Genomic DNA, 25325 nt, shown 5'->3' with positions numbered 1-25325 from the left:
GAGTGTGTGGGAAAGAAGCTTGAATCAGTACACATTTCGCAATCCTTTATAATGGGCTAGGAAACAGTTGCATGATCATTGTGAAGTAATTGTTTTTTTCTCGGTCAGTTTGAGGGTTTGGAAGGAGGAGTGTCTTAGACAGCTGACAATGACTAGAAACATGCCTATCATGTTTGTGGATCGTCTTGTGCACCCGGTCAGTTGCCTCAGCCGTATCACTCAACTCGCCTGTCACATAGGTCAGAGTAGAATCCACTTATGCTGGAAATCCCGCTCAGTGTGTCGGTGAATGGCCTCTGCTTCTGAAAGCCACTGCCCTTCACGGATTCCAGGGGTCTGAGAGGCAGCAAAAAAAGAATTCCCTTGTCCCAGGAACGTATCAAGTGAAATTAAAACGGAAAGTAATGGAAATGAGTAGCAGGTTCGGAGAGATCTGTGCAAAGACAAAAAGTATTCATGATTTCCGGTTGATGACGTTTTGCTTTTAGGACTGATGGACCTGCTGAATATTTTCAGCACTTTCTGTTTATAATCTCAGATTTCCAGCATTTGCAATATTTAGGTTTTGTATGTAACTTCTCCAGTCATCTATGAGGTTAACATTTACTTCAGCTAATCTACTTCTGCTGACAAAAAGTCTTATGTATTTTTAGATTCTCGGCTGATTTATTCCCATTCCATATTCTTTTAATCATTTTTTGCAGGGAACCCTTTCCTAAATTTTAAACCTGCAAATCCTTCCTTTGCAGCATTGAGATCTTCCAAGTCTTTTAATGTAATGCTGTCCTACATTTCTTCAAGTTACTGCCTCATTTTTGATTTCTTTTGTTGTTTATTGCAATGTGTTTTTGATGGACATTTTTTTTGTTATTAGCTCATCTTGTTTCCCATGGTTGATATGTGCTGCCTTAACATTGCCTGTTTGCCTAATCAGCCTTGGCTTGCTCTCCAGTTCTACCTTCATGGGTTTTTAAAATAACTATTACTGGAAGATGCATGTGTTAATTGTGTAGGGCCTTGTACTTTGCAGACAGAATACCTACATGTGTGCCGGACTCAACTCAACAAAATAGGCAATAGCTATTCGCTGGTTCATTTTTCAGAACAGTACCTTGACCAATCAGTGTCAACTTATTTGGATTAAAATTTAAACAAGCACTGACAGTTAACTGTCAGTTGTCATTGACTGGTGTGTTTTCCATGGCGATTTCTACCAATCAGAGTCCACTTGGCAACCAGTCAACACTCTTCTCTCGTGCAATACAAACGTTTTTCCCCCTTAAAGTGGTATTCTTGCGAATTGTCAAGATGATTATAAGATGAAAAGATTTGATGAAGTGTTTCAGCAATATGTAATTGGTTTTGTTGTAGCTCTGATTGTTGTTTGATACGAGATTATGGAGTTTAATTGTGTGATCTCTGTTCCCAAAGGGTCATTTACAGAGAGAGTACTAATTAATCCTACTTTATTTCACACTAATAGATGTAAAGTGGCTTTGTTCTTGATGTATGTAACAGGGAACTGGTGAAAAGGTATTCTATGAAACAATCTTATACACCACCATTGATAATTTCATTTGCCCAGTCGATATGGAGATTAACATTTTCCATGAGTATTACTTCAGTTTTGTTGAAGCTACAAAATATTTCTTGCCAAACATGATGGCCCACAAGATAACCACAGTTGGGAGTCTTTTAACCAGTGTTTTCTGATCCTTGTAATTCTTGGTCATCTTAATTCTATTTCCTGATCTTCAGAATGAAAAATTGTTTCTCATTTCTGATTATATAATTCTTTACTGTCAGGGCTGCTGTGTTTTAATTCTGCCTGAATATTTGGAATATTTTATGGAGTGAAATATTTATTTCCCAGCCTTAGTCACCTTGTAACAATGTTTGAAACCAATTATTGCTATTTGTGCTATGAGTTAATCAACCTTAGTGTAAATAATTCTTCTTTTAGTTAAAGGACAGAATTTTATTACTTTATTCCTGTTCTTTGCATGGACCTTGTTGACTGATGCACCATTATCATTAAACTCTGTTCTTCCCTGACCCGTTCTGCTTGCTTTTAGTCAAATCACTACACTGCTGAATTGCCTGAATTTATCTCTTTGGATTTCTAAATCTCTTTCAACTGATCCATATCCTCCCACTTTAGATTACCTATCTGCATCTCAAGCTATACAATTTGCCAGGGCACAGATCCCAGCTCAGTTTAATTGGTGTGCGTCCCGGCAGAAGTGACGTCTTTCCCCATTGACTTGGATAGTTGTGCATTGAAGCCCTTCTTCCCATACCAAACCTTGAGGCACATGCTTAATTCTGTCATGAGCATGACTCTTTGCCAATTGGTGTGTGCTTCAGGTAACAATCCAGAGATTAATACCTTTTGAAATTCTGCATTTTAATTTGAACCCTAACCCCTCAAATTCTCTCAGCAGAACATCAATTCAGGTTTCAGCTTCCTACGCGCAAAGTTTACTGGTTCCAATACCTCCCACTAGATCTTCCTCTCCAGCTACAAGGAGACTTTCTTAACCTTACTGTAATGAAGGAAATATAAACTTTAGAGCTCTTGGTCACAGCATCTAGCCCTGTAGCTAAAATAAGTGCTGTCATTACCATGTTCCTTTAGACTCTCCCCTAGTTGAGAAGCCTCCTACACCATGGTCAGCTTACTGATCCACCCTGCAATCCATGTTCTTGGGTGCATCATACCTGTAGGTCAAAGTTAAGATCCCACACACCTCCCATTACACCCTGAATCACTGTGCCTGTCTGTATCACAGTCGTGCCCTCCTGCCTTTGACCTAAAGACCTACACTAAACTTACTCCTGAACCTTAGTAGGGTTGACTGTCTTGCTAAAACAAAGTGCCACAGGTTATCTCTTCCACTCCCTGATATCCTTTGGTGTTTGCATTTAAGACTTCAGTTCGGAGTTCTTGAACTGGAGTTGTCTGAATTGCAGTTACTTACCACAGACTTAATTGTTGGGGATGCAACACATTCTGTCAACACCTTCGCTGCAATCGTGGCATGCCACTAGTCCTGTCGTGCATGTTTAATCTTACGTATTTAAATTGATAATTAGCTATTAATTTAGTGAAGCAACCGCAGTTTGAGAAGCTACAAATTCTGTATCTCATGATCCTGCCTGATGAAGGAGCGGCGCTCCTAAAGCTAGTGCTTCCATATAAACCTGTTGGACTATAACCTGCTCTTGTGTGATTTGTAACTTTGTACACCACAGTCCAACACCGGCATCTCCAAATCATAGCTATTGGCAGTAAATCAAACATTGTTAAAAGCCGGATCCAAACCCCGCCCCCCTGCTTACCACATTCCCATTTGTCCTACTCCGTTTATGAAGTAGTCTGTTTGCTAATGGCTCCATGCTCGACACTTTTGAGTAAAGGAAGAACTTAGTGAGAGCAGCCATGCAGTTGAGCAGTGAGTGCCTTCACCTTTGGGTGCAAGGCAGTCAATTAGGGCATTGGAAAGGATGCTTCTGGCCTGCAGCGGGAGCTCAGAACTCTCAATCTGCCGACCCTCGTGTGGACACTGCCAGCTAAGCAAGGCTGACAGTATGCTTTTTGTGACAGCGCTGCCTCGTAAGAATATGACCGTTGGATTAGAGTAACCAGTTCCAATCGCTGCTTAATCCTCTCGACTTGACAGAGTAGCAGTGGGAAGAGCACTGAGCGGGTCTGATATCGCGACGGTCACACACGGCTCCGAGTGGCAAGAGCAAAATCCCATGGATGCTGGAAAGCTGAAATCGAGTCTGAAAATGCCCGAAATGTTCAGAGTGGTGGGGAAAGAGCGAAACAGGATTAACATTGCAGGTCTGTGACCTTCCTTCAGAATCATGAGTAGCTGAAGTAGGATCACAAAAACTCTGTGCAGCAACTGACAGACCTGCTGAGAGTTTCCAGCGTTTTTGGCTTTATTTCAGTGTCAGCAAGAACTGACCCACATAAGGCAGTCCTGTAAAAGGAAGTTGGTCCCAGTTCCATATAATGAATTAATTACTTCCTGATAATTTTTTATTCTTTAATTCCACGAGCGTTTGACAGTAGCTTATGTGGCAGGCACAGCCGACTGGTGGCCTAATCTGATTGCAGACCAGGGTGGAGTGGGGCTGGGAGAGGTTACCATTTGAGAAGCTTTTCTGAAGGTGATCAGTGTTACACGTGAGGCAGCGTACATGTTCTTCTCTCAGTGTTTCATTCCATCTTTTCTTCTGCCCCTTCTCCAGCAGGGCAGCAGGTTCCTGGGTTTCAGCCTTCACCTGCCCGAGTGGTGATTACCCGGCCTCCACCCCCTCCCCCACGGCAGACCCAGTCAGCATCAGGACCACAACCTGGCCCACAGGTAACTCATGAGAGATAGATCGCAGTATGAGGGATGTGGTAAAATCACTCTGTTACTGCGGATAGAGGCACACAGGCACTTCAGTCCAACTAGTCCATGCGGATCAAGTTTCCCAAACCAAACGAGGCCCCCCCTTGCATGCGTATCCCTCTAAACCTTTCCTATTCATGTACCTGTCCAAATGTCTTTTAAATGTTGTAACTGTGCCTGCACCTACCACTTCCTCTGGCAACTCATTCCACATGCGAGCTATCCTCTCTGTGAAAAAGTTGCCCCTCAGGTCTCTTTTTTCTTAAATCTTAGTCCTTTCATCCTAAGAATATGCCCTCCAGTTTTGAATTCCCCTTCCCAAGAGAAAAGACCATGAAATTCACGTTATTCATGCCCCTCATGATTTTATGGTCCTCTACAAGGTCAGCCCTCAGTCTCCCTGCGCTCCTGGGTAAAAAAGCCTATCCAGCCCCTCTCTCTAACTCAAAGACTCCAGTCTCAGTAACATCCTTGTAAATCTATTCTGCGCCTTCTCCAATCTAATAGTATCCTTCCTATAGCAGAGCGACCAGAACTGTACACCTATTAAACCATTTTGTTTTATTGAGGATGTAGCAAAATAAAAGGACTTTCGGGGCTGGTGTCAAATTTCATATAATATCGTGGGTCACAGTGACATTCTTGCACTCTTACCTCACTTGCTGTGGTGCTGTGCAGCAACCTCTGTCAAGCCTCAGGTGTAAGGAGTGGGGAAACAGCTGGCAGGCTGTGAAAGCATACAAGATGGTGTCCGAGCTGAGAGGATTTTAGATTAGATTAGATTAGACATCCTTACAGTGTGGAAACAGACCCTTCGGCCCAACCAGTCCACACCGATCCTCCGAAGAGTAACCCACCCAGACCCATTTCCCTCTGACTAATGCACCTAACACTATGGGCAATTTAGCATGGCCAATTCACCTGTCTTGCACATCTTTGGACTGTGGGAGGAAACCGGAGCACCCGGAGGAAACCCACACAGACGCTGGGAGAATGTGCAAACTCCACACAGACAGTCGCCCGAGGTTGGAATCGAACCTGGGACCCTGGTGCTGTGAGGCAGCCACTGTGCTGCCCAGTGTTCCCAGGACTGTTTGCTGCTCAAATAAGCAGCTCCGGGCATGGCTATGTTTAAGTTTACTTTTGTAGTTCAAGTGCCTTCTTTGTAAGCGTGCAGTTCATTTTCTGTGCCTGCTCTTTTCACTCCAGGTTCCTCCTGGCTCTACCCCTGCCCCTGATCCTGGCACTGGCCCCGGCCCTGGTCCCGGTCCCACCCCCGGTCCTGCCACTCTTGCTCAGATGATCACCGGACTGGTAGGGCAACTTCTGATGCAGCCCGTCGTCTTTGGTAAGTGTCTGACTGGCTCATGGTGCCCCTTTTTGCTCTGCGCTCTCCGCTCTTTACTGTCACTTCACAATCCAGGTGTCAGCTCCAGTAAGTCTGTCGGTACACTCCCACCCTCTGGAGCTGAGCTCTGTGTTTCGGTGCGGTTCTGAGAGGAAACGGCATCACTGAACGTGCTGCCCTTCAGATGAAGCGTTCAGCTCGATGTTGCCGCTGTAACAGTGCTTCCTCCCCTTTGTAACATCCCTGACTGAACACAGCACAAGAGCAAGTAGCTGGGTGGCCTCTGTGGAAATGCCGCAGAGTGGGTATGTTGACAGGGCCTGGCGAAGACACTGAGATAAAAGGCTAGCACGAACCTGTCGGGATGAATGGCCTGTGAATTCTACACCGTGTGGTGTTTTGTGTGATCACGTAAGCCATGAGAGATGCTGGATCTTGGCAAGACAGGTCGATTTGTGAGCTCATTCTGCAGGATTTAGTGATGTCTCCCTGTCTCTGACTGACTGACTCTCTAAGAGTAGGGTTTGGCGTTTGCAGCTTAACCAAATGCTTGAGTACTGGTGCTTTCAAAGTCATTTATTAAGGAGCTACCGATTCTGTGCTGGCAGTCAGGTGGGAGTGGTTATTATCCCGAAAGGAGGGGTTAAAGCAATTTTTCAGTCTGAGGCTGATGTCTGCTTCTGAACTGACGTGTTAGGAAGTTTTTTTAAAAAAATCATTCATGGGATGAGAGTGTCCCAGTATTTATTGCCCATTTATAATCGCCTGGTGATCAGCCGAGAGTCAACCATATTGCTGCGGGTCCGGAGTCACATATTGGCCAGACGAAGTAAAGATGGCAACTTCCCTCCCTGAATAAACAAATTCCACCATCTGCCGTGGCGGGATTCAAGCCTGAGCATGACCTGGATCCATTGAGAATACCACTCGGGCATCGCCTACCAGTCCCTCCGCGGTTGTCTTCCGCCGGATGAAGGCTGTGACAGGCGTGGGGCACTTCAGTAAACTCTCTGTGGTCTTGAAAAGACAAATTGGCTCCCGAGACCCTATCTCTCTCAAAATTGAGGGGCATGTATACGATAAATAGACAAAGTAATTTTCGTGGGATGGGGGAGTCTGGAACTAAAGGGCATAGGTTTAGGGTGAAGGGGGGGAAAGATATAAGAGGGATCTAAGGGGCAACCTTTTCACTGAGGGGGTACATGTATGAGCTGCCAGAGGAAGTGGTGGAGGCTGGTACAATTGCAATATTTAAAAGGTATCAGCATGGGTATATGGAGGGATAGGAATGGTTTGGAGGGATATGGGCCGGGTGCTGGCAGGTGGGACTAGATTAGGTTAGGATATCTGGTTGGCATGGACGGGTTGGACCAAAGGATCGGTTTCTGTGCTGTACATCTCTATGACTCTGATGTTCTCTCCGATGGTTGGAGGACACGCAGGTCATTAAATCCATTCTCCCCGGGATTGCGAGGGTTCAGAGACTAGCCGGTGAGACAGACACAAAAGACCTATCCTGCCCTTTCCCTGTCGCATTTCTTCAACACTCCGAAGGGTTTGCCGGGTGGTTTCATGCTCTCCCACCCCCTCTCCTCCTCCCCCCGCCCCACCTCCTCTGCCGTCTGTTTCTTGCAGCCCAGCCCCCGACCAGTGACAGCGGCTCCTCGGCAGCTACCGGCACCAGCACCACGGCCGCCTCGTCCACCACCACGTCAGCCACGGCCGGCCAAGCCCCCACCTCCACCACCAACTCGACCGGGACCACCGCCTCAGCCACAGCGGACGGTGGTGGCCAGCAGCAGCAGCAGCACCCTGCCCCTCCCGATGTCCAGTTCTCGCAGCTCCTCGGCAACCTGCTGGGGGCGGCGGGCGCCGGCGGCGTGGGCTCGCCGACCATCACTGTCACCTTGCCGGGGATGCCGGCTTTTGTCCAGGGCATGACCGAGTTCCTGCAGGTGAGGCCGTCACTCTCTCGCGGGTAAGGGTGACTGGATCGCAGTCCAGGGGGGAAAGGAGCGGGGTGGAGGCCGGAGGGCAGCGGTGGGCGTGGAGTTTGGAATTGTTCGCTGTGTTTTGCAGAGAACCAGCGCAAGCAGAGAGTCACAGTCATATGAGGGGGAGCGTGGTGATGGAAAAGGGAGAGGAGCAGCGGGCCGGAGGGCGGCGGTGGTGGTGGTGGGTATGGAGTTTGGGATTGTTCATTATGGTTTGCAGGGAGTCACAGTTGTACCGGGGAGCGTGGTCCTGGGAAAGGGAGAGGACCGTGGGCAGGTGGGTGTGGAGTTTGGGAGCGTTCGCTATGTTTTGCAGAGAGCCAGTGTGAGGCAGAGGAATCGCGTTCGTACGGCGCAGAAAAGACACTGATGCAGCTACCACCAAAAGCGCACTCATCCCAACTTTCCTGCCATTGTCCCAAATCCTTTGAGTCCAGAGAGCCTCCTGTGCTGTATAATTTGTTTCACTGCTGCAGCAACAGCACACCCAAGGAGTGAACCGTGGAGCCTGTTGCCTGTGGTTCAAGTCTGTCCTCCCTGTCTCTCAAAGAGTCCAGATACCCAGAACCATTAAGACGTGACCGACTTAAAACTGGAGCTAAATTTGCTGCGTGAACAGCGACCCTCTAAGCCCTTACCAGCAAACCCATTGCTGACTATTTTTCCCTGTGTCGGTCAAAACTGGGCATTGAGCACCCAAAGCAGGCACGGAAACCGAAGTTGCCGGAGAAACTCAACAGATTCTGGCAGCATCTGCGGGAGAGAAGAGGAATCCCGCCGGACTTGAAACGTTAACCCTGCTTTCTCTCCAGTGATGCTGCCGGCCATGCTGAGTTTCTGTTCCTGTCTATTTCAGGGCTGCAGCGCGCGCAGATTTTTACTTTGCACAAGGATGTGAGAGTAGGCCATCTGGCCCATGGAGCCAATTCTGCCATTCGGTGACTGCTGTCAATGTGGCCCCTCACCCTGCAGTACTGTGTACAGTCTCAGTCTCCACACTTGAGAAGGGATCTACTGGCACTGGAGAGGGCGCAGAGGGGGTTCACTGGGTTGATTCCGGATATGGCTCATGAGCCGGGATTGAGTAGCCTGGAACTATGCTCGTAGCAATTTCAAAGAACGGTGGGGGGAAATCTTGCAGAGACGTGTAAAATTATGAAGGGAACAGATAAGAGAAGCAGGAAGATTGTTTCCACTGGGGGTTGAAACTAGAACTGGGGACATAGCCTCAAAATAAGGTGGAGCACATTTCATACTGAGCTGAGGAGGAAATTCTTCACCCAAAGAGTTTTGAATCTGTGGAATTCCCTGCCCAGTGAAACCGTTGAGGCAGTTTGTTGAATGTTTTTAAGGCAAAGGTAGATTTTTGAACAGTAAAAGGGATTAAGGGGTGGTAAGTGGAGCTGAATCTGCGTAGAAGCATCAGCCACGGTCTTGTGGAGTGGCGGAGCAGGCTCGAGGGGCCGAATGGCCTGCTCCTGCTCCTGTTTCTTATAAACCTTGACACTATCGCCCATCCAAAAGCTCCATGCCTCAGCCTTGAGTCTGTTGAGTGTCCCAGGCTCCGCTGTGTCAACAGCCAGGGAGATCCAAAGGCTGACAACCCTCAGAAGAAATTCCTCCTCCTTCTCTCCCTCTTTTTTCCCCCCCCCTCCCCATTTCAAGCTGTGTCCAGTCTGTTTCTAGATGCCCCTGTGAGAGGTAACGTTCTCTCCAAATCACCTTTGTTTCTGTCCGTCCCCTAAACTCCAGTGATTAAAGGCACGGGCTTGTGCTGTCCTCCAAAAGGCATCCCAGGAATTGTCTGGTAGTGAGCTTCCTCTGGACAGGGTGATGCAGTTGAAAAGCGCTTGCCATTTATACACCTGGACCATGTATGCAGATTTGTTTGACTCTCGGATGTGTGATAGAAGCGATCCCTCTCATTTTGCGTCCCCTGTCCAATCTCGCGCCTACTGTCCCTAGCCAAGAGTTGAGCTATAGGGAGTGGCTGAATAGGTGGGGGCTATTTTCCCTGGACCATCAGAAGCTGAGGTGTGACCTTATTAGAGGTTTATAAAATCATGAGGGGCATGGATAGGGGTGGGGGAAGTCCAGAACTAGAGGGCATAGGTTTAGGGTGAGAGGGGAAAGATATAAAAGAGACCGAAGGGGCAACGTTTTCACACAGAGGGTTGTACGTGTGTGGAATGAGCTATCAGAGGAAGTGGTGGAGGCTGGTACAATTAAAGCATTTAAAAGGCATCTGGATGGGTATATGATTATGAAGGGTTTGGAGGGATATGGGCCAAGTGCTGGCAAATGGGACGAGATTAAGTTAGTATATCTGGTTGGCATGGATGAGATGGACCGAAGGGTCTGTATCCATGCTGTACATCTCTGTGACTGTGTGGTGTAAGGGCCCCAGGGGGTCAATGGCTCGCTGGACAGAACTGCTTGTCCCTCGGGTCAGCCACTCACTCGGCTTCACCGTCTCTTCCCTTCTTCCTCAGGCGGCGCAGGGAGCTGTGACGGTTCCCCAGGCGGCCCCGGCAGCCTCCCAGCCGACGGCTCAGGGGGCTCCCGCTGCCCCCCCTCCTCCACCATCGCAGCCGCAGCCGAGTCAGGACCGGGCCGGTGGCAGACAGCAGCAGCAGGCGGGAGCGGACACCCTGACTCCGGAGTTCTTCACCAGCGTGGTGCAGGGGGTGCTCTCCTCCATGATGGGCTCGCTCAACGCACAGCAGGGCAGCACCGAGAGCATCGCTGACTTCATCCAGCGGCTGAGCGGCACCAGCAACATCTTCGAGCCGGGAGCAGACGGCGCTCTCGGTGCGTTGGCCCCTCTTCCCGCGTTCGGGTTTGACAAACGGAGTGGAGGGTTTGTCGTCCGGTCACCCTGAATGCACGGCTCTCTGGGCTTCAAAGCTTTCCTCCCCTGGAGGAACAGGATGCCATAGACAGGGTTCCGAATGTGAACATGCTTTTTGGCGTGTTATGTGTCTTATGACTTTGTTGTTGTGCTTTTTATTTTTTTAAAAGTCAAGGCTTTCTGGGAATGACAACGGTACGCTTGCTGTGTTTACCAAATTTGCATCACCCCCTTCAGTGTTTGCCTTTGAGAAAGTATCTCCTTGATTTCTGTCTCGTTTGTTCACTTGGCGTTTCCTGGTGAACTGCCCCACCCCCCAGTTTCTGATGTAAATGTTCTATCCCGCCTCCACGCCTCTTGCCCAGCCTTCACGTCTTGAGCTGCCGTTCTTGTCCCTCGCAGGATTCTTCGGAGACCTGCTGTCCCTGATTTGCCAGAACTTCTCCATGGTGGATATGATCATGTTGCTGCACGGCCAGTTCCAGCCCCTGCAACGGATCCAACCTCAGCTCAACCGCTTTTTCCGGGAGCAGTACCTCAACAACCAGGAGCCAACAGAGCAGAACATCCGGGTAAGCAGAGACACACCGCTCTGCCTGTTTCTTTACCTGTCCCTCCCTCCCTCCCGCTATGCATCTCTCTCACTCGCACCTTCGTTTTTATCCCAACTGACTTTTCCACTCGCTCTATCGCCAAGATCTCTCCTTGTCCCCATGCTCCCCTTTCCTCTCCCACCTCTCTCGCCCTCCTTTCCTTCTCGCTAACCCCGGCTCAGTTGTTCAATACGGTATTTGACCAGGGCTGATCTAACCAGGTTGCTTCCAGGCCCAGATCTATGAGCCTTTGCTGTGTTCATCTGTTACACAGTGAGTTTTGGCTTTATATTGGTTTGTGCACTGCAGCAACCAATAGCGGCAAAACTATTTTTCACAGAAGCAATGATTAGCAGGCTGAGGTGACGACACAGTGTGATGGATTAAGATGGTTACTCTGGTTTGTGCTGGAATTGATTTCAGACCTTTAACATCAGACGATACCCAAATGCATGTTCCTTTCATTCTAGGCATCAACAGACGTCTTGATAAATGGTCTAGAGGAGTACATCCAAGAAAGTTTTGTAAGTGTGCTGTAAACTCCTTGGCATGATGCGATGGTAGGGTGGGGTAATTTTCTGCTCTGCACTATATGATCCTGTCCCACAATTCCAGGCGAATGTGTTCCAGATCGTCATGGTAACATTGAGCCTGCAGTTTAAACTCCCACTCAGTATCTGTGTGTTTGCTTGGGACTTGAACCAGTAGGGCCACAGGAAATAACTGGCGAGATAACTCACTAAACTTACAACATAATACTTACCAAAGCAGGCCAGTGACTTTACGGACGCACTGTAGTTTCTTGCCTCTCAGTTCGGCTGAGTGTATGGAATTGCCACATGGTCTGTCATCTCCTTCAAACATCTCTGGGACACCTGCTTCCAACTGGATGGCAGGTTCTGCCAACTTCAGTTTCAAACTTGGTCACCAAAGCTGCCGCTTATTAACCCCTGCCAAGCCACAACACAGGACAATCAGTGAAGTTATTACAATTCTGCTTAGCACAGACAAGGGAGGCTCAAGGATGCGTGATCTGGCTGTGTTTGGCTCCTGAGGGTCATAGACATTGGCTGGTGCCACCTCTAGAGCGAATTATACAGTAAACGGAAGAGCCTTGGGAAAAGTTGATGAGCAGAGAGATCTGGGAGTTCAGGTCCATTGTACCCTGAAGGTTGCTGCACAGATGAATAGTGTGGTCAAGAATGCATATAATATGCTTGCTTTCATCAGACGGGGTATTGAGTATAAGAGCTGGCAAGTCATGTTAAAATTGTACATGACGTTGGTTCGGCCACATATCGAATACTATGTACAGTTCTGGTCGCCATATTACCAAAAGGAAGTGGACACTTTGGAGAGGGTGCAGAGAAGGTTTATGAGGATGTTGCCTGGTATGGAAGGTGCTAGTTATGAAAAGAGGTTGAGTAGGTTAGGTTTGTTTTCATATGAAGCATATAGACAGGTAGATAAAGATAAGCTTTTTCCCAGGGTGAAAGATTCAATAACGAAAGGTCACGCTTTCGAGGCGAGAGGTGAAATGTTTGAGGGGGATACACGCGGCAAGTACTTCACACGGAGGGTGGTGGGCTCTGGAACGCATTGCCAGCAGAGGTGGTAGCGGCAGGCACAGTAGATTCATTTAAAATGAATCTGGACAGATGCATGAGTAGGTGGGGAGCAGAGGGATACTGATGCTTAAGAATTGGGTGACAGGTTTAGAAAGTGCATTTAGATCGGCTCAGGCTTGGAGGGCCGAAGGGCCTGTTCCTGGGTTGTAAATTTTCTTTGTTCTCTGACTATTTCCCGATCATAACTGGACTTGTCATAAGATAGCCGTAGATTCCCCTCTGGTCCTGTACCACCTTGCCATGCCAACAAGAAATGTGATCTCCTTCAGACCAGTGCTCATGAGTCGTTGTCCCAGGTCTTCGGTCCATCCGCGGCTCTTGAGGCTTGCAGGTTTGTAGCTGAGGTTGAGGTTCAGGTTGCAAGTTTGCTCGCTGAGCTGGAAGGTTTGTTTTCAGACATTTTGCCACAATGCTAGTTAACGTCATCAGTGAGCCTCTGGTGAAGCGCTGGTGTTACGTCCTGCTTTCTGAGACCACGACACACATGTATAAAGTGGGACATAACACCAGCGCTTCACCAGAGGCTCACTGATAATGTTACCGAGCATGGTGAGGAACCGTCTGAAAACAACCCTTCCAGCTCAGTGAGCAAACTGGCATCCTGAGCTCTCGGGCTGTTAAAGCTTTGCTTCTGTAATGGGAATGAGGCAGTTGGCAGCAAGTTGCATGCCCAGCAGTTGGTGCTGAGCTGGTACAGAGCAGAGTGGAAGCAGACACGAGAGAGATGCCCTGGCCTGGGGTGCATTCCAACTGTCCTCACCCTTTATGAAAAAAGAAAGAAGACAGTGGTGGTTGATGGGAAACGTTCATCCTGGAGTTCAGTTACTAGTGGTGTACTGCAAGGGTCTGTTTTGGGGCCACTGCTGTTTGTCATTTTCATAAGTGACCTGGATGAGGGCGTAGCAGGATGGGTTAGTAAATTTGCAGATGACACTAAAGGCGGTACAGTTGTGGTGGTGCTGAAGGATGTTGTAGTTTACAGAGCAATATAGATAAGCCGCAGAGCTGGGCTGAGAGGTGGCGAATGGAGTTTAATGTGGAAAAGTGTGAGACGTTTCACTTGGAAGGAGCAATAGCAATACTGGGTTAGTGGTAAGATTCTTGGTCATGTAGATGAGTAGAGGGATTTCTGTGTCCGTGCACATAGATCCCTGAAAGTTGCCACCCAGGTTGATAGGGTTGTTAAGAAGGCATACTGTGTGTTAGCTTTTATTAGTAGAGGGATTGAGTTTTGGAACCACGAGGTCATGCTGCAGCTGTACAAAACTCTGGTGTGGCCACACTTGGAGTATTACGTACAGTTCTGGTCACTGCATTATAGGAAGGATGTGGAAGATTTGGAAAGGATTCAGAGGAGATTTACTTCTATGTTACCTGGTATGGAAAAAAGACTGAGGGACTTGAGGCTGTTTTTGTTAGAGAGAAGAAAATTGAGGTGTGACTTAATTGAGACATTTAAGATAATCAGAGGGTTAGATTGAGTGGACAGTGAGAGCCTTTCTCCTCGGATAGTGATGGCTATCATGAGGGGGCATAGCTTTAAATTGAGGGTTGATAGATATAGAAAGATGTCAGAGGTAGGTTCTTTACTCAGAGAGTAGTAGGGGCGTGGGACACACTGCCTGCAACAGTAATAGACTCACTAACTTTAAGGGCATTTAAATGGCCATTGGATAGGCATATGGATGAGCATGGAATCGTGTAGGACAGATAGGCTTCAGATTGGTTCCACAGGTTGGCGCAACATCGAGGGCCGAAGGGCCTGTACTGCGCTGTAATGTTTTATGTTCTATGAATTGCCTGGGGCCTGATAGAGAGCTGATTTTGATGGTAATAAATTGCCTGATATAAAGCGGTGCTGCTTGCTAATGTTGTTTGTTTTCTCTCGAGGCGTCTGTGGTTGTGCGAGATGAAGTAGACATCACCAGTACAAATTTGGAATTCTTGAGGGAGCAGTTCAATCGGATTGCTACACACATTCTCCAGTGCACGGGTACTGTGTGCTTGTCTTGCTGCTGTCCTTGTTTATTTGTTCTCTTTTGCTGACCCTTCTCTACTTCCATCTCTTGCTCCTTCCTCTCCACTACACTAGCTTTCTGCTGGCCTTCAGTTCACACAGGAGCTTGAGTCGCTCCGGGATTGTCGGTCGAGTGTGGGTTGGGGTCTGCGCGATTGTTTCACCCGATTCACAAACCTCATCTCATCCTCCCCAGGGTGATGCAACTGCCGGTTCCTTGGAAGTCCAGGGATGATTAATGGGGGCAGAAATCCCGTAAAGTTTTCCTCACGCCTGCAAACTGCAGGGGTTTCTGAGGCCAGTTGGTTGAGATCAGCCAATACCGTTGGATTTGACCCACTGAGCTGTCAGGGAGCAGGAGAGAAACTCTTTGCTCGTTCAGTGACTCCTTCGTTTGTTTGCTCTTGCCCTCTTTGTCACACCTGACCTGGCTTTGTGTCCTCTCTGATGTCTCTCTCTTCCCACAGACGCTAGTTTTGGTCACCGACTTCTGGAGCTGTGTAATCAGGCTCTGTTTGAGTGCTTAGCGCTGAACCTCTACAGTCTACGAGGAGAGCAGAGTGCGTTGACTACAGTCATCAATGATCGGATCGTAAGTGAACCTTTGCGTTCGGGGGCGGAACAAAATCTCTGTAAATGGCAGCAGGTGGTGATGGTGGCACAAGGGCAACATCGCTGGGGAGGTCCAAGCTAATGCCTCTGGATTATGAGGTCAACTTCCACCGTAGCAGCTGATAAATCTGAAATATACATCTGAACTTAATTCCACTTGTTCCTCATCCCAATGTAGACAGTAGAGTGGTAGTGAAGTCACTGGTGTAGTCATCCTGAGGTAAAAACAATGCAGATGCTGGAAACCAGATTCTGGATCAGTGGTGCTGGAAGAGCACAGCAATTCAGGCAGCATCCGAGGACAGGCAAAATCGACGTTTCGGGCAAAAGCCCTTCCTGATGAAGGGCTTTTGCCCGAAACGTCGATTTTGCCTGTCCTCGGATGCTGTCTGAATTGCTGTGCCCATCCCTAGTCATCCTGAGGCCTGAGCACATGTTCTGACAACATAGATTCAAATCCACCACAGCGTCTGGTGGAATTTAAATTCAATAATTAATTAATTAATTTAGCCTTATTAATAATTTGGACGTATGAAGTTAACAGTGACCACGAAGCAATTTTTGATGGTTGTTGAAAATCTCTTTTTAGTTTATTGATGTCCTTCAGAGAATTGAATCTTACCCCCGTTACCTGGACTGAACGAGATGACCCCAGGCCCCCTCAGCATTGTGGTTAACTGTACGCCGAAAAGTCGTCCTAGCATGCCACTGAGTCCAAGGGACGGTTAGGGATGAACACCCAATTTTTGTTCTTGCAATCCCATTAAAGACTCCAAAACAAATCTGAGTTCCTGACAGTCTGACCGCGCTCTAGTATCACAGCCTGAAACGACTGCTGTATTTAAGCTAAAGAACAAAGAAAGTTTACAGCCCAGGAACAGGCCCTTCGGCACTCCAAGCTTGAGCTGATCCAAATGTACTGTCTACACCTGTCGGTCAATTCCTAAGCATCTGTGTCCCTCTGCTCCCCACCTACACATGCATCTGTCCAAGCGCATCTTAAACGAATCTGCCGTGCCTGCCTCTACCACCTCTGCATGTACTGTCTACACCTGTTGGTCAATTCCTAAGCATTTGTATCCCTCTGTGCTCCCCACCTACACATGCATCTGTCCAAGCGCATCTTAAACGAATCTGCCGTGCCTGCCTCTACCACCTCTGCTGGCAACGCGTTCCAAGTGCCCACCACTATTATGTAAATGTAGCTGACCATGGTTCGTGCCCCTTCCTTTCTACTTCTCTCCTTTCTCTTTCGCTTCCTTTTCCCTCCTTTTTCTCCAGTTCTTTGATTTGGTTTGTTTTACCTGAACCCCCCCCCTCCCAACCTTGCAACAGCGCAACAGATCACTGGCGTTGACCGATTAGAATTTGTTTGTCAACCCACACGCTCTGATGTTCCAAAGTGGGTTTAGGCTGGGAGCACTGCATTCTAATTGCCTTTCCTTCCTGTTCTGCTTTTCTCAAACGCCACCTCAGCGGCGTATGTCAGTGGATGTTAACCCCTCGCTGGTGAACTGGCTGACCACTATGATGGCAATGAGGCTACAAGTGATCATGGAGCACATGCCAGTGACAGAGGAGCAGATTCTGCAGTATGTCAGGAGGAGGCAACCTTCGGCCCAAGAGCCAGAAACACAGCAGGTAATCCACTAGCAAGTCAGGTAAAGAGGTAAAACATCTCTGCATCCCGGAGTTAGGTACACGAGAGAGCGGGTGTGTAGGGTGGTTTTGTGTGTGTGTGTGTGTGTGTTCGGAGTGTTACCTCTGAGGCATTGCTGCGTGAACTTTCATGGATGTAGCATCCCCAATCTCGTTTACAGTCGGTAGATTGTGTTTAGCATGTAGTGGCTGTACTGTACTGGAAAATGCAGCAATAGACAATAGATGCAGGAGTAGGCCATTCTGCCCTTCGAGCCAGCACCACCATTCATTATGATCATGGTTGATCATCCTCAATCAGTATCCTGTTCCTGCCTTATCCCCATAACCCTTGATTCCACTATCCTTAAGAGCTCTATCCAACTCTTTCTTGGAAGTATCAAGAGACTTGGCCTCCACAGCTTTCTGGGGCAGAGCATTCCATACACCCACCACTCTCTGAGGTCCCCCAGCCAACACTGCGATAAAGACCAGAAAAGCTGCTTTGAGGTATGAACATAAATGATTGGAACGAATCAGAAGGGGAGAGGTCTTGGTGAGGGAGACCGTCGATCTGAAAGATAACTCTGGTTTCCTCCCACAGTCTAAAGATGTGCTGGTCAGGTGTATTGGCCATGCTAAATAGCTCCACAGTGTCCAGGTATGTGTAAGTTAGGTAAATGTAGGGGAATGGGTCTGGGTGGGTTACTCTTCAGAGAGTCGGTGTGGACCTGTTGGGCCGAAGGGCCTGTTTCCACACTGTAGGGATTGTGTTATTCTATGTGCAACTCTAACAGTGCCTCCTTTAATGCAGAACATGTCTGAGGACCGTGTGGAGGAACATCCAACAGAGTCTGAAGAGACTGTGCAGGAAGCACCACAGGTAACATGAGAAGCCCCCCAGTGTTTTAAAAGCAATGGGCTGATCAGAAATGTTGACTTTGCATGCAATTCTTAAAGGCCAGTCTTCCAACCTGGCCACTCTTGGTGAATACTGCACAGCAATATGTTACTCTGACGAGGTAATTGGTGGGGACTTCCCACCGTTATCTTTCAAAGTCCTTGGCATCCTCTTGAGGCACGGTGGTAATGTCCCTTCCCCTGTACCAGACCACCCATGTTCAAGTCCCACCGTGTAAGTGTGTAATTACATGTCTGAATGGGTTCATTAGAAAAATAGATTTTTTTAAAAAAAATTCAAGGTCCGGAGTAGTTGGCAGAGGTTACCTGATAGAGCCAACTCTTGTCAGAAGGCAAGCACAGGCAGGTAATGACAGGGCCCCACACATAGCTCCTCCTGCTTTAAGACAGTTTTGGATGGGGAGATGAGAGTATGGCTGAGAATGCATAGGATTAACAAGCTGCAATCAGTATTCCTTGTGGCTTTGATTCACCAAGCACTGTGCAGCGACAGTCTGGGGATGGTCGAAATCCTACAATGGCACCGACACCACCTCCGATGCAGTCAGGGCAACTTGCAGCTAATGTTAGCGGAGGGGGGGAGGACGCGAGAAACTATCAGTGATTTTGAAGGGAAATTTGGCTTCGATGAAAATAAACGTGCAGGGCACTTTTCAATTATTGCGTTCAGTTCTGGTCTCCCTGCTGTAGGAAAGATGTTGTGAAAGTTGAAAGGGTTCGTAAAAGATTCACAAGGATGTTACCAGGGTTGGAGGATTTGAGCTGTAGGGAGAGGCTGAATAGGCTGGGACAAACACGGCTGAGGGGTGAGCTTTATAGATGTTTTAAAAAACTATGAGGGGCATGGATAAGGTGAATAGGTATGCTCTTTTCACTAGGGGTGGGGGAGTCAAAAGTGAGAGGCGGAAAGGTTTAAAAGGAATCTAAGGGGCAACTTTCTCACACAGCATGGTGTGTGTATGGAATGAGCTGCCAGAGGAAGTGGTGGCGGCTGGTACAATTACAGCATTTAAAAGGCATCTGGATGGGTATATGAATAGGAAGGGTCCAGAGGGATGTGGGCCATATGCTGGCAAATGGGACTAGATCAGTTTAGGGTATCTGGTCAGCATGGATGAGTTGGACTGAAAGGTCTGTATCTGTGCTGTACGTCTCTATGGCTACAGGCACCACGTAGAGACAGTGGGTCGGTCTGGATTGCTGTGCTGGGGTGGGGGGGGCCGACTTGGACTTGATGGGCCAAGTGACTTCCTTGTATGGTCGAGAAACCCCATTGTGTTGAGACCCTGGCCACTGGTTGGCTTTTGCCACCCGCCTCTTTGGTATTGAATCGGAATTCCAATTTCCTCATCCCGAAGCTCTTCTGGGATCGCGGCCTGCGTTCCTCACCAGCTAAATCAAAATCCTGCGCAGGGGCTGTCTTCTCAAACAGGACCTGTCATTTTCTTCCCTCTTGTTTGCTGATGCGTCTGTGCCCTCTGTTTTATTTCCTGTTAGTTGAGAGTTGACGTAGGCGCCAGTTGCTTTTCGCTCACGACCTCCTGTAGCTCCCCCCCCCCCCGCCCCGGACTCTCTAACCCCAGTGATTTAGGGTGTTTTTTTTTTTGTCTCCCCTGTTTTGGCCGACAGAGGAAGGACTCGACTGCGTCTCCCGCTCCCGCCACCACCGCGGAGGAGGTGATGTCAACAGAGCCTGCCGTATCAATGGGAGCGGACGCTGCACAGAGGGAAGGCTCCGAGGCAGAGCCCTGGGTGGCCGCTGTGCCGCCGGTGAGTTTTGCCGCCTGCGCAGCGCAGGAGCGGGTCACCTGTCTGCACTGGTTCACCAAGGCTTCTGTTGCTCCCCTCAGTCACCGACCCCTCCTCAGCTCTCCTGTATTTACCTGGCTGTCCCTTCGGCACAGTTACGCTGCTCAACTTTAACGATCCCGTTCCACATTCTCACCGAGCTCCGAGGAGTAAACTTTCTCCTGAATTCACTATTGGATTTTGCTGACGACTGTTTTCTGTTTGTGACCTCGGGTTTCGCTCTACCCCCATCCCCTCTCGCCCACCCACCTGCCACCTGTGGAAACCTTTCCTTCACGGCTCCCCCACCAATCCCTTCGTAATTTTTAAGCCCTGCGTGAAATTATCCCATGGCTCTCTGTAGGAAGAGCCCCGGCCAGGAAAACAAAAGATCTGCGTTTTGTTTGTCACCCCTGGGAGGGTGTTAACTTGCAGGTTGTGCAGTTCAGTGGGTGCAAATTGCCCCCAGTCCCCAAAGTCAGACACTGTCTTGCCCCGGGACAGGGTAGAACCAGTGGGTCCGATACTGCCCTTGGGACTGGGCAGAACAGTAGATCACCAGTGCTCATTCGCTCTGTGGCACTGGGTGGGTCAGGCACTCTGCCCCTCGGGTTCTGAGCAGGGCAGTGGGGCAGACACTACCCCTCTGGGACTGGGCAGGACAATGGGTCAGATTCTGTCGTTCTCCCACCTTTGGCACTGGCTGGGGCAGTGGGTCAGACTTTGTCTTTCCCCCTCTGAAACTGGGCCGGGCAGTTGATCAGGCTCTGATGTCTTCCCTTTGGCTCAGTGTGGGGCATTGGGTCAGATATTCTTTCCCCTTTGGCATTGGGTGGCACAGTGGTTTTGCCTTTGTCTCTCTCCCTGCCCCCACCCCAAAATTTGGCACTGGGTGGGGGCACTAGGTCAGACACACTGCCCCTCTGGAACAGGGCAGGGCAGTGGGTTCAGAGTGCCAGTCTGTGACCTGTTGTTTTCCGTCTCAGGAATGGGTGCCCGTAATCCGACAGGACATCCAGAGCCAGAGGAAGATGAAGCCGCAGCCTCCTCTCAGTGATGCCTACCTCAGCGGCATGCCAGCTAAACGGCGCAAGGTAATGCACCTTCCCTTTGATCTTATCCGTGTGTATGTCACTAACCAGTGCGCGAAGCATTCGGTAAGTGTACCAGGAGAACAATGAAAATGAGCTGGCTCAAGTTGATTCTATCCAAATACGTACATGGTTCCCTGGATTTAACAGAGATCTCAAACCAGTGGGTTGTACTCATCTGGGATATCTTACCTCACCCTCAACTTGCACTTCAGAAAAAAAATCAAGGTTTTGAGCAGGACACCAAACAGATTTGTCAAAAGGATACAAGGGATGGGAGCTGTGTGGAGAAGCTGAGATTGCTCTCGGAGGGCAGGTTAAGGCATGAATGAGTAGTGTTCCGACAGAGTCAATGAGGAGAAAATGATTACCATTCAGTGACCACAAAAGACATGTAGAAGAATTGGCTCAGAAAGCAGCAGGAGAGAGAGTGAATAGCTAGCAAGTTAGGATCTGCAATGCACTTCCCAGGCAAGGGTGGTGGAAACAGCAGCTTGTTTGCAGAGGGATTGTATGCATTACTTGGAAAGGACAGTTTGCGGGGTCTGTCGCCATTGGCAGAGGATTAAGATTGTGTAACTCTATGACAAAGAGAGAGCAGAGTGGCCTCACCGTGTGCTGTATGTTGCTTTAAAGCAGGTCAAAATCAGTCAAGGTTTTACTTGGCTCTGTGGCATCCCATTTTACAGGATGCAGTGCTCGATGTGCTGCAGCCAGTGACCAATCATTTGCTGACGTTTAAATTTGTTTAATGAAATCTGGGATAGAAAGCTGCTCTCGGGGATGGTGACTATGGAGCTGGCTTCAATTGTCATTTTAAAAAAAAACCCATCTGATTGTCAAACGCCCTCTAGGAAGGAAAATCTGCCGCCCTTACCTGGTTAGGCTTACACGTGACTACAGGCCCACAGTAAGCTTGACCATCGTCTGAAATGACCCAGAAAGTCCGTGCAGTTCGGGACAGACAACAAAATAATGGCCTTTTTGGTTCTTCTCCTGAGACTATATTTTAAAAATTGGCCCCCTGTTGTACGATGACATTAAAAGCCTTGGGGACACGCAAATATCCTGTCACTTTTACATCAGTGTTTACTATTGGATCTGGTTAAGTAAACATTTGGGCTGGAAATGTATATGTGAGCCAGTTTCCTGTTGTATTCACTGTAACGTCAATTTACTGATGGTGCAACAACGAACTTCATGAATTATCTTGGCCAACGCCTCTGCAGTCTGTACGTTTTAGTAAAAAGCAATTCTCCAGTTGCCCTGGAACAGTTTCCCAGTATTCCTGAGGAAAAGCTTTATGCCTGCTGCCTGGACTATGCAGTAAGTCAGTCAGGTTGACAGGAAAGCTAACACTTTAGGTGTCCTTCCATTCAATGAGGTCAGAGCTGATGTTTTTCATGTAACTCCATCTATCTGCCTTGGTTCTGTGGTCATTCATACTGTTACCCGACAGACGCAGGCAGAGGCCGACTATTTTAAATTTCCGCCATAATTTGCATAAGTGCTTCCTGGCACTACCTCGAATGACCTAGCTCTAATTTTGCATCAGAGGAAATAGGTTTTCTTGATCAACCTGGTTAAATCCTTTAGTCCTGGTGACTGCTGTCTATGTTTTTCTATCACCCCTCTCTTGACACTCCATGGTGCTGGCCAGAAATGGAGATGTGGATCGGACCAACGCAGTCCTTCACTGGTGTGATACCCTGATCCTATCTCCTCTACCCCAACATTGTTGAATTGCAGCACACTATTTTGTTCTATGTTGTATAAAAGACCTTCAAGTTTAAACAGAAGGTTACAGGGTACGCTTCAGCAGTGGTGTGATGTGCGAGTGGTAGTGAGCTCTCTCCTGGCAGTCGCTGTGTTGAGTGAGAGGTTCCTTCTCTCTCTGTTGCAGACAATGCAGGGTGAAGGGCCACAACTCTCTCTGGCGGATGCCGTGGGTAAAGCTGCCAAAGCGGTCGGCGTCAAGCCGGTCACCAGCGTGGAAAGTCTGGCTCGGGACCTGGAGAAAGCAGAGGCCCAAGAAGCCTACAGGCAACAGGTAAAATTTCCCAAAGTGATGGAAACTGGGTTAGCTCAGATCTGGGGTGCGGAGATTGTCGGAGAACTCAGGTGGGGGGGAGAAGGGAGAATTCTGTAGCTTTCGGAGCAAAGAATGAGGAGACGCCGACAAACCTCGCTTCAGCGCTGCTTGGAAGGCCTAAAGGAGCAACAGCAAGTGCCAACACTAGTGGAGTGTTGAAGGCTGGAGGTGGGAAATGTTCCCTCCATCAGACAGTGACCTTTCCCTTGAGTTTCTGTGACAGATCTGTTCGAGGGGGCAGTCTCCCCAGATATTGGGAACGCTCTCGCTGATTTTTAATTGTTCTGTCAACTCAGGTGGGGCTAGCGAGGAGAGGGGGTGTGTGCCTTCAGCTGTCCAGGGCCCCCTCATTCCTCCTGCCCTTTGACAGTACGGCTTACAATCCCTGTCCAACTTGTGGGTCATCGCACCTCACACCTTGCAGAGCTGACGGCAGTTAGAGAGGCAGGAAAGGTGGAGCAACGGAAGGAGTTGACCATAAGGATGGAAGCTTTAAAACTGAGGCATTGGTTGATTCCTCATCTTAAACATAAAAAAAAACAAAGGGCATTTATATTTTTATGTTTATTCATTCACGGGATTTGGGCTTGACCGACCAGGCCAGGCCAGCATTTACTGCCTGTCCCTAGTTGCCCAGTGGGAAACTGAAACCCTATTGCTTTGGGTCTGTGAAGTCATACGTAGGCCAGAACAGGTAAAGACGGAGATTTCCGTCCCTCAAGGAAATCAGTGAACCAGTTGGGTCTTTCTGACGATCAGCATAGTTTTCATGGCCATCACTAATTCAAATTCTACTATCTGTAATGATGGGATTTGATCTGGATCACAAGAATATTACCTGGTTTTATTGTCTTAGCAGTAATACCACTCCGTCATCTCCTCACCCTGCGTTCCACACCCAAGAGCGGGGTACAGTCATAGAGTTGAACAGCACGGAAATGGACCCTTCGGTCCAACTTGTCCATGTCAACCAGAAACGTTAATCTAGTCCCATTTGCCAGCACTTGGCCCATATCTCTCTCAACCCTCCCTATTCATGTACCCATCCAGATGCCTTTTAAATGCTGTAATTATACCAACCTCTTCCAACTTCATCTGGCAGCTCGTTACATAAACGCACCATCCTCTGTGTGAAACAATTGCCCCTTGGGTCCTGTTTACATCTTTCCCCTCTCACCTTAAACCTATGCCCTCCAGTTTTTGGGCTCCCCTACCCTGGGGAAAAGACTTTGCCTCTTCGCCTATCCATGCCCCTCATGATCTTATAAACCTTTATAAGATCACGCTGAACAGGCTGGGACTGTCTCCAACAGTCCCAGCCTGTTCAGCCTCTCCCTATAGCTCAAACCTTCCAACCCTGGTAACATCCTCATATATCTTTTCTGCACAGTTTCAAGTCTAATGGCATCTTTCGTATAGCAGGGAGACCAGAACTGAACACAGAATTCCAAAGGTGGCCTCACCAATGTCCTGCAGAGGCTCAACATCACCTCCCAACTCCTATACTCAATACACCAATGAATAAAGCCACCCTGTCTATCCGATCGCTGCTACTGATCACTATCCTGTGGTGGATAAAGACATGTTTGGACTAAGCTGTGATACCTCCCAAGGGGTAACCTTACTGTGTTTGATAAATGCACCTTGGGCAGCCAATCCAGAGAGCTGTTGTTTTGACAATGGTGGGAACAGAAAGTGGCAGTCCTGCGCATAGCACTGACATGGGGAAAAGAGCACAGGAGTGCAACTTAACGGTTTGTAGAAGGAGCCAGTGTGAATTTGATGGGCCCAGTGGCCGCTCCAAGCGCTGCCCTGATCCTGGGAAGGGAGGTGGCGAGGGGAGGACTCGAAGTGATCGTGTTGATTTTCCCTCTTTTCCCACCTCTCCTTTCAGATCCAGTCCGACATCCAGAAGAGGATAAGGGAAGACCCGGAATACAGCGCAGAGCGGTTTCCAAACACACACACTGCCTTTGAAGAGCCCTCATAGTGCAGCCTCCGTTCTCTCCCCAAACCCCCACCGTCGACTGGACTTGTCCAGTTTCTGACCAGGGAGCGAGTGCAAGGTTCCCATGTTGTGTGGGTCCCCATCGTGAGTCCACTCACTGTCCACACTGTTCAATTATTCTCCTCCCGCCGCGGAACTCCGCGTTGCACTCTTTTTTTTTGTTGTTTGTTCTTAATCTTGAATAAAGTACAACAGCTCTGTGCTGCAGTGAAGCCTGAACACACCAACAAGCCTTTTTTCGCAGTTTTTCACTTCAAGGAAGAAAAGTGGACTCCTTGCTATCTCTCCCTCTCTGTCTTTCCTTCTCTGTGTCTCCCCCCTCTCTCCCCTCTCTC

The 25325-nt window shown here is 48.6% G+C and overlaps 1 protein-coding gene across 7 annotated transcripts in view; it reads left to right on the top strand.

The window, feature by feature from the left end:
• The window catches only part of LOC122541405 (large proline-rich protein BAG6-like), an 85819-nt gene extending 60606 nt beyond the window's left edge, over nt 1-25213 (top strand). For 5 of the 7 annotated variants that reach the window (XM_043678153.1, XM_043678154.1, XM_043678151.1 and 2 more), the window contains 14 exons: nt 4264-4379; nt 5619-5757; nt 7393-7712; nt 10244-10562; nt 11005-11174; nt 11666-11719; nt 14714-14816; nt 15308-15432; nt 16929-17093; nt 17905-17973; nt 19641-19781; nt 20786-20893; nt 22794-22940; nt 24877-25213. In XM_043678153.1, coding sequence (XP_043534088.1) covers nt 4264-4379; nt 5619-5757; nt 7393-7712; nt 10244-10562; nt 11005-11174; nt 11666-11719; nt 14714-14816; nt 15308-15432; nt 16929-17093; nt 17905-17973; nt 19641-19781; nt 20786-20893; nt 22794-22940; nt 24877-24972 — 2072 coding nt within the window. In that variant the 3' untranslated portion in view covers nt 24973-25213. The remainder of the gene's footprint in view (nt 1-4263; nt 4380-5618; nt 5758-7392; nt 7713-10243; nt 10563-11004; nt 11175-11665; nt 11720-14713; nt 14817-15307; nt 15433-16928; nt 17094-17904; nt 17974-19640; nt 19782-20785; nt 20894-22793; nt 22941-24876) is intronic. The other 2 variants (XM_043678150.1, XM_043678152.1) reach the window with 2 other exon arrangements.
• The last annotated feature ends 112 nt before the right edge of the window (nt 25214-25325 follow it).

Source organism: Chiloscyllium plagiosum, chromosome 37, assembly GCF_004010195.1.
Source record: "Chiloscyllium plagiosum isolate BGI_BamShark_2017 chromosome 37, ASM401019v2, whole genome shotgun sequence".
Taxonomy (NCBI): Eukaryota; Metazoa; Chordata; class Chondrichthyes; order Orectolobiformes; family Hemiscylliidae; genus Chiloscyllium; species Chiloscyllium plagiosum.
Note: the sequence above shows the minus strand (reverse complement) of the source record. Positions and strands in the feature narration are given on the sequence as shown.